Raw genomic sequence first — 9215 nt, forward strand, 5'->3', positions numbered from 1 at the left:
AATGCAAAGTGGTCTCGTGGTGTTTAGGATCTCGGGTCCCTTGGATGAGCCTGCCTTAGATCCTTCTATGGACAAGCACTTTATATAAATACAATACAACTATATAATGTGAGTGAGGAAGAATGTGACACCTCTCCATATATGCGTGCCTTTAGGACACACATGGCACCCATGGTTGGCCTATAGGAGTCGAACAATATGACGCAACCATTTGGAACAGCTAGGCATAAGCGCATGTGCCACATGGCACTACCACGGGACAACTAGCCTGGACACTAGTGAGCAATAGGAAAAGTACATGCTTGGGAATTTATCATTTTCTATTTGCATTCCTCGAGAGCTACAGCAATTCTGTAGTGCACAGAGTAGTTAAGGAGAAATCACAACAGAGCGTTGGCCTAAGTATTGTGGTTAACATATTTCATATCATTTGTTCTTGGTAAATTCAATTGTAACATTTTTCTTGTACAAAATACACTATCGTAGTTCAATCTATTGTGTGCGCTATGTTTGAATTTTGATGCTCTCTTCTTTCTATTTCTGTAAACCCTAGCATATAGGATCAAGAGTTCTACAATATACATATACATATATGACTTCATATGCACACATGTACACGGACATATACTACTTGTATATATGTATATGTACACATACATATACACGGACATATATGTATATATATATATATATATATATTACGTACGTTTGTATGTTTCTATGTATATAAGTGGTTGAATGTATGTATGCATCTTTTGGCTTTTCAACATCTGCGTGTGTGCACTTATATACATACAAACACATATATATATATATATATATGCATACTTACATACATAGATTTGTATGTATGTATTTTGTGTGTGTGTGTGTGTGTGTGTGCATACACACACATACATACAATTGTATGTATGTATTGTACGTGTGTGTGTGTGTGTGTGTGTGTGTGTGTACATACATACATACATACATACACATACGTGTATGTATGACATACATACATACATACATACATATACATACGTGTTATGTATGTATGTATGTATACATATATATACATACATACATACACACACAACACGTGTGCATGTGTACACATATATGTATATGTATGCGCGTGCGCGTGCGTGTGCGTAGCACTGCGCTTGCAAGTTAAGACATAAAAGACCATTTGAAGAGTGCAAGAAATCAGGAACGAGCAGCAAAAACTGTCAGCACTAGGAAACTATAATAAATCCTACAAGAAGTACTACAACAGAGTTGCTAGCTTTTCCACACCTAATGCTTTTGGCTTTGCTCTACCAACAAAGGTAGGCATTGCCTGTTTGGGGTGCAACAAGCTGTGTGCAAATCCCCTCCCCCCCCCTCTCCCCCCAACAAAAAAAAACACATATATAAGAGACCTGGCATGCAATCAATGCCTTGCCTTCTATCATCAACCCCACTCCCGTTTAACCAAGGTCACTTCCTCTGTCTCTATGATTATCAGCGTCTCTAGGATCGGTTTTGCAGTGATCCTTTTGTTTTGGCTGTGAGGCAGATGTCCTGATGTCCTCTGCGTCTTTTTTTGACCGCCCAAACTCGGAGCTTCTTTCCCTGCTCTTGGTGGCCATTGCAGAGGACGAATGCCGGGCGCCTGCCAAAATTTGTTTGTCCCGTTCATCCATCAATGAGGAGCCATGAACAACATTAGGTGATGTCCGGGGGTAGCGAGAACAAGATAGTGGCTGCTGCTGAAAGCACCTACTTCCACTGTGCGCTTCCCTTTCATCACGGGACCATTTGGAGGGAGCCGGCTCACGCCACACTTGGATGGAGTCAGCCGGCGCCATGTTTGGCCTCTCAACTCTGAAGTCAGGTCTGAAACTACGCGATGGACGACTGTTCCCATTTGAATGAAACTCTCCTCTCTTCAATCTCAACCCTTCACTGCCATAATAAGGCCCTTGCAGACTGCCTCCAGCAACCCTTTGTCGTGCATCTCCTCCAACATTCATACGAGTATTGAAGGTAGCACTCATCTTTCTGCCAGTTCCCACACCTGCCCTTAATGGCATGTTCACCCCAGCCTCAACATCAAACAATGAACCCCTTTCAAGATGTCCATTAGCACTGTGATAAAATCCAAGCATAGACCGAATGGTGTCATGCTTCGCAATTACTTCGCTTCCATATTTTGTATCAGTGCCATCAGGAGCTACAATAATAGCACTGCTCTCCACCTTTCCAGCTCCCATCCCTGCAGTAATGGCAACAGGATCATGCAAGCTAAAGCCTCTAGTAGCTCGGTGCCACCAATGAACCTGACGATCCAGAGCATCTGCCTGAATGCCAGTCCACAAATGAGCACTACCTCTACCTGAAAAATTCATAGCTGACCCTCTTTGAAAATGTCCAGAGCGAGCTTTGTCATGTGAAAAATCATAAGCTGACCTTGTGTCAACACCATCCTTCATTCTGCAGTGGAAACAAAGCATTAGATATGAATGCAATATGCAAAATACACGACATCACTGCTTACCATAAGTAACAATACTCACCGTCTCCTTCTAACAAAACTATTTTCTGTCACCAAGTCAACACTGTCTTCATATGGTCCTCTACCAGACCCCGAAAGGCTCCCACCTGGCACGCTTGGAGAAATAGATAAAGAGCCTTGTTCGGTTGGGTTGATGCAGGGCTCACCATTTCTGTAATAAAAAAAGTTCTCCTTTGCAGCTTTGCATGCCTCTTCAACGTAGTCAGAACCTTTTTGCGTCTGATCCCGACTAGCCAACCTGGCTGTTCTAGCATTGACATGCTTCTCTGAAATTGATTCCAGCATCTGAGTACTGCAACGAGATCCTTTGACATCTCTCTTCTGCATTCCATCCACTTCTGCTGCTCCACCAACAGCTTCAATGGCCTTCTCAGAATTCAGATCACTATCAACTTCAAATGTGGGCGTTGCTCTTCCACCTTCTAAATCTTCAGAATTTGATTCCTCATGGTTGAAATGCTCCTCTGCTTCCAATTTGTCAGGCAACTGATGCCAACCTGTGGCGGGATGGTTGTCACTTACTGCAGTGACCTTGGCCTCTTCAATGTGTTCATCTTGCAACACACTTGACATCCCGTCCTTTGATTCTACCCTGTTATAATCCAGATCTCTAGACTCTGATACCACAGAACCAGCATGTTCAGCAGTTTCAGGTTCATCCAATTGCATTTTCACACCCCCCACAGAGTCCCTAGTTTCTAAATGACCTTTCCTCCCATGCATATGAGCACTCGTTGATATGCAAGACGATTCCACAATGGCTTCATCTTTACTGCCTGCGGCCTGGCCAGTTGGCCTCTCCCAAGCCTCCATTTCCATGTTTAGGTCCCAATGTAAACGATTTTGAAAATGGTCAGAGCTGGATGTGGGTGACACTGCTTGAAGTGTTTCTAAAGCAGCATCTGTGTGCATGTCATCCAGTGTGCTGCTCATCATACTGATCTCTCTTGCACATTGTTCAAAGCATGCACCGACCATATTAGAATCAAGATAATCTTTCTCGCTCTTATCCCCCTGTTCTTCATCTTCTGCTCTGTGATCGTCATCTTTAATGCAGAGAGATGGGTTTGGCGGTTGAGCCAAACCAGGCCCATTCTCGTTTTTCTTCACTGTTTCATCGTTACAAGGAGAGCCAACAATGGTCACATGACCATCAGTAGCACTGCCTAATTTAGATGGTGATTCACTTGATTTTGAAGATGGTGATGCAGATCCAAGAGTGGGAGATTGCAATGCAACCGTTGGTGATGCAGAGGAAGGGAATCTAAATGGTGGAGTTGGAGATGGGGACACAGGAGAAAAGGATCTCAGGGGTAGTGATGGAGACAAGGGAGAATCAGATCTTGGTGATGGGGAACCTGTTTCCTGACATGGTGGTGGTGATGGAGGGCATAATACTTCATTCAATTGTATTCTGCGCTTCTTGATGGGCACAACTACTGGAGCATATTTAGAACGCTCTCCACACACAGCCACTCCTGACTCGGTCTGAAATCACGAGATACGCTTCCTGTTAACAACACTTCTAAGGGCAGACAAGGAACAACATATAAAAATCAAAGCCCAAACAAAGACCTTTTCGGAGTCGGTTTCTTTTGTATCTAAATACACTCTACTCCTTTTCTGCTCATTAATCCAGAAAGACCCTCGTTCAGGACGGGCCGCAACCTGTATTGGGCCATTTGATGACATGGCCAGAAAAGAGCATTTGACTTGCATGAATACTTGCAGAATAACTCCCAACTCCTTTGATCTGGTTGAACACTTTATTTTGCTGAATATTTAGCTCCCCACATAGAGGACGTAGAACTGAGGGCTCGGACAAAACTTCAGACGATGCAGACTCCTTGCCTACAAATGCACAGCATTGATTAAAAAAAACAAGTAGAATTAGACTCGCATAAGCAGAACAAGGAAATGTTAACCCACAGCATGACAAAATGTCATTAACAAAATGTAATTTTTTGAGCCCCATAACCAGCCCCACATTGGGGCCAACTGCTTGGACCATTTGCCCACTCAGCCTGATTAAATCACTTCTGGCCTGCTTGCTTCAGCTTTCCCTGGTCCCATACTCTTGCAGGCTAGTGCTGTTGCCTGAATGTGGTATATCTCCGTCCTTAACAGTGTAACCTGGAGCTATCCTTGTGCGTTCCCAACTCACACTCTCATAGCCTCTTTGCTCGGCATCGCCTACGAGCGAATAAAAGCCGCCTACAGGCAGTGAAAAACGATAACTACAAGAGGATCTTGGACCTAAGGCTATTCGGGGAAACAAATGGCCTTTATGATCTCACTGGTCTCACCTGTCACTTGTAGTCATGTCCATACCCCTCCGTAGCAATTGTTGGTTGACAATTCTTCATCGTGAAGTACATATGACTCATGTGTAGACAAGTACTTAAACATATAATGCAAACACATTTTGCAAGAGTTGACCTGGCTATGTGTTCCACGTGCGAAAGCCTTGCTGTACTTGATCCAGCCCTAAGCCTACTGATTAGGAGCACTAATGCAATAGCGATGAATAGACAATAGAGAGAAGAGAAAGATAAACTGTATTTTCAATATATTACTATGATACAAAAAGAAGTCTTTATCTGTACAGTCCACATGTGTGCACGTGACATTCCCTCTTGCTAAACTTGATGGGTTGGAAACCTGTCATCCTTCCTCCCTAGACTAGGGACTCTGTACTTTGACTCTTGAAACCTTAATTGAAAACCTGTCACTCCTCTCATTCCACTCCAAGTCTGGTTTGGGAACTCTACATCTATTCAACTTTATCCCCATGCTTGCAATCCCTTTCCCTTAACATAGCTATGGTCTCCTGCTGAGAATGGTCATGCCTGATGCTCCACCCTTGGAAGTGATCTCAGAGCCAATGGTATGCTGGCCTTTGGCCTTCCAAAAGAGGACTGAATTCTTGACTGCCTAATGATGAACTATAACCTGCCCCTAACTGGGGATCAGATGGTTATAACTGAAACTGTGACTTTCTATTTATAGGCTTTGGTAAATATCCCTACTACAGGCCAACTGCTGTCTGTGCAGAACTGGCCAACTGATGGCTGACTTTGGGGGCTTCTTCTTTACCTGCCAGCACCAGTCTGCTGCTTAATCAGGAATTAGCTAGGACTGGCCATGTCCACGTGTGTGCACGTGACACTATGGATGTGCATTCAGGACATCTAAGTGCAACTAATAAAAGGTGCAATTCCCTGTTGTTGGATAGCCATCTACAAGGAAACCAGGCTTGCAAGTGACTTGTGTAGCATGTGTAGTAGTCGTCGTCGTCTGTTCTGCAACACCTGTACACCCAACCTTCAAATCTTCCAATTCTCCTAACTTTGCCTCAGATAATATCTGTGTATGATATACACTCAGGTCTAATAGCAGGCATAAAACCACAAAACAACTGTGTCATACGGCTCTTGAGATGCCGAGGACAAACAAATGAATGCACCGTTTAACAAGTACTCTTGCACAAACATATGTAACCTGCCACCAAGGCCTTGGCAAAAATGGTTAGAACCCACCCTGAATCTAGAAGGTTGCTAATTCAGATCCTGTTTAGACAGCTTCCCCTTACAATGGGGGGGTGAGAGGGGGGGAGGGGATGGGCTTGCAGGTGGAACAGGTGGTCACCATACCCTATCTTTGGATGCCATTAACCGCAAGCATCAGAGTTTGCTCTAAGTCTACCTCTCGACCTTCTATGCACCGTGTTTGAATGGAAAACCATACCCACACTTTGAGCGTCATCGACCACATAGGCTCTCGATCCATCTTGCCTGCTTGGTTGGCATCTCCACTCCACTCAAAGGCGAATTGCAATAAGACGTGTGAGATTCTACACTTCTTCAGCACACGATCCCTCTTTCCTCACAAAAAACCATCTGGTCCATGTTATATCCATGTGAAAATTGGCAATGGCAGGTGGTACATGCCCTTAAATTGCACTTACCAGGTTGATGGAACAACAGAAATGTGATTTTCAAAACCCAACTATACCTTATCTTCTTTAAACCTCCTGAAGTTCAACTTCCTTTTCCTTAATGAGCCACTCAAGCATGAATGCATGTGCGGTAACCTTGGTTTAGTAAAAAGGAAAACTCAGCCATGGCATGCTTACCATGCATGCCATTGCTAGGTCAAAATAATCACCATATGATAGGAAAACCCCAACAAGGCCTGCAAGCAACTGTTTCTTCTCCTACAGTTAATCCAAACAAACAGAAAAGAAAGGCGACACACCTGCGCTGATGATGATGATGATGATGGAAACCACCTTCTTCTTCTCTTATGATGCGCAGGAAGTTTCCCATTCGGTAGCAAGAACTGAGCCGATCTGGATCCCTTCAAACCTCATTTGTCTTTCTGATGATTCCTGTTTAGCTTGTTTTGTCGGTGATTTCAACTACTCCACACCCATGTACAGCTCAAGCTCTTGGGTAAGGCGTGGTGAGGCCAAAGACCACGTTGCGCTGTGCGACCAAAAACCACATGAGTTGGGACACCTTTATAGGTTTCCAAGTTTTAATGTTCAAGCAACCCTTATGCTTAACGTAGGTCTAAAGTGAGTCAATTTTCTTCCCCCTTTTTTTTTTGGTGACGAGATCCCTCACCCCCCCTTACACAACAGCCACTCATCTTGTGGGTCTTTACACCCTTGGATGTGATATCCCCAGAGTGGCCAGAGAAAGATGCTCGAGAGTGGACCAAAATTATCCATTTGATATGGCATTGATCCACTCTTGTTTGATCGTTACAATGTCTGGGAGCACATTGGCACCAATTGAGAAAAAAAATCTAGAATAGCAAGGGTAATAACCAATGTATAATATTTGCTCAAAAACTCTAACACATGGTGCCTTCACTTCATAGTTGAGCTCTTACCTTAAATTATTATGGGGACTTTGTTCCACAGCAACTTATTAATGCAACGAGTAGTCTCTCCTTCCCATATATGCACTCTACCATACTAGTAATGCAAATGGTCCACACCCATCACACAAGGATGTAAGAAGCCAAGAAGATAATTGTCTTAAAAGCACATGGGAAGCTCAATCTATTGCAAATCGTAGAGTCTTTTACAAAGATCAAAAATTGGCTTTTATACTTTGTAAGCCTTTTCTCACTAGGCCATCCAAGGAATAAGTGACATGAGGGCGCATGTTTTCTAGTTCTAGCTCAATTACATATATTTGGCCTTAATATTTGGTTTTCTCATGTTACAAGCTTGATGCCCAATATGTATATACATCCTCTAGAAGTTTATAATACAACAAAGACACTTTTTTACAACACACTAATGATGTGGAGAATATATCTTTTGGTGGATTCAAGCTAGACATTGTTCAAATGAAGCTATAAGCGCTTCGTGTGTTAACATAGCCCCTTACTAGACACAATCTTAGAATCAGCTTGACAGTTTGACAAAGGGGAGTTGATGCAAATGTTGCAATGTGGCACACAATTGGTCTATGTCCCTCTAGACGAGATGGGGTTGGGATGTTAGTAAAATGAAGAAAAGAAGTTAGTATGACAAGGGGTTAGTAGAGCTCAACTGAGAAACTCCTCACAAGTTAATCTACAAAGGTGTAGGCCTTGCCTTAGTGCAAAACAAAATGAACATGCCTCGCTAATACTCATTTGCTTTGAGAAGATTTTTTTACTTCTTTTGTCACTTTCTTTTCTTCCACCTCCTTTTTTTCATTTTTAAAATAAATCTTTGGAGGTATTGAGCTAACCTTTTCTATTAGCAAACCTTTCTAACTGCATACAAAAGAGTATGTACTTGATCCCAACATATCTTTTGTGTGTACACACACTTTCCCCTTTCCTATATAATTTATCAAACTCTCTTACTTGACAAATAGCTTTTAACATTTTCCAATATACCACACCAAAATGAACTTATTTATATCCTCAATTGCAACAACATCACAAACGGCTTAACATTCTACCAAAATATTGCTAAGTGAATCAAGTTTATGCTCTTTGCAGCACCAACACCATGTTTATCATTATTTGCCACTTTGATTCATAATAAAATGTACAGAAATTTTTTTAGGTATCGATCTAAATATATAAAAGGTAGTGCTTTTGTAAAGATGCTCTCTAATAAGCTTGACAACGTTGTCTTCATCCATCAATGTTAGCTGAATGAAATCTATATTTCCAATATCCGTAAGCAATATGTTCAATGTGTGTGTGTATTGTATATTTAAGAGCCCCTATAATCTTATAATGCTTTAGTTGAAGGTTAGCCTTGCAACATTAATAACTTGAAGTAGTTTATGATACAATAACTATTACAATTTTAGGCCCACTACAGTGCAATTTCTCTTTCGCATATCTTCTCAATACCATGATGTCTTCTCTTTCAAAGATGTATTGATTGCCTCCAAAAAAAAAAAATCATGCACGTAGAATAATTAATTAAAGGCTCTTACACTAACAACTTGTCCATCCATAGTAACAATACATCATCCAAAAGTGGACACAAAGGCAAACACAATGTGCTTTTAACTCTTTTATACAAAAGTACATAGTAACAATACATTTTGTCCATCCATCCATCTATAGTAACAATACATCATCCAAATGTGGACACAAATTCATGCACAATGCACTTTAAACTATTTTATCCATCCATAGTAGCTGTACAACA

The 9215-nt window shown here is 41.9% G+C and overlaps 1 protein-coding gene across 2 annotated transcripts; it reads right to left on the minus strand.

Annotated features, from left to right (window-relative positions):
• Positions 1 to 1209: 1209 nt before the first annotated feature.
• LOC147630015 (uncharacterized) lies at positions 1210 to 7103 on the minus strand. Of its 2 annotated transcripts, none has more exons than XM_086811588.1 (4): positions 6797 to 7103; positions 4208 to 4390; positions 2541 to 4027; positions 1210 to 2457 (listed from the first exon to the last, which is right to left on the minus strand). In XM_086811588.1, the coding sequence occupies exons 2-4, from the start codon at positions 4256 to 4258 to the stop codon at positions 1452 to 1454; spliced, it is 2544 nt and encodes an 847-aa protein (XP_086667714.1). In that variant the 5' UTR covers positions 4259 to 4390; positions 6797 to 7103; the 3' UTR covers positions 1210 to 1451. The 2 variants fall into 2 exon arrangements, with proteins under 2 accessions (XP_086667714.1, XP_086667713.1); XM_086811587.1 differs by having other exon boundaries at positions 4115 to 4390.
• Positions 7104 to 9215: the final 2112 nt, after the last annotated feature.

The sequence above is a fragment of the Cibotium barometz genome, chromosome 17 (genome assembly GCF_041138505.1).
Source record: "Cibotium barometz isolate CiBa-2024 chromosome 17, ASM4113850v1, whole genome shotgun sequence".
NCBI lineage: Eukaryota > Viridiplantae > Streptophyta > Polypodiopsida > Cyatheales > Cibotiaceae > Cibotium > Cibotium barometz.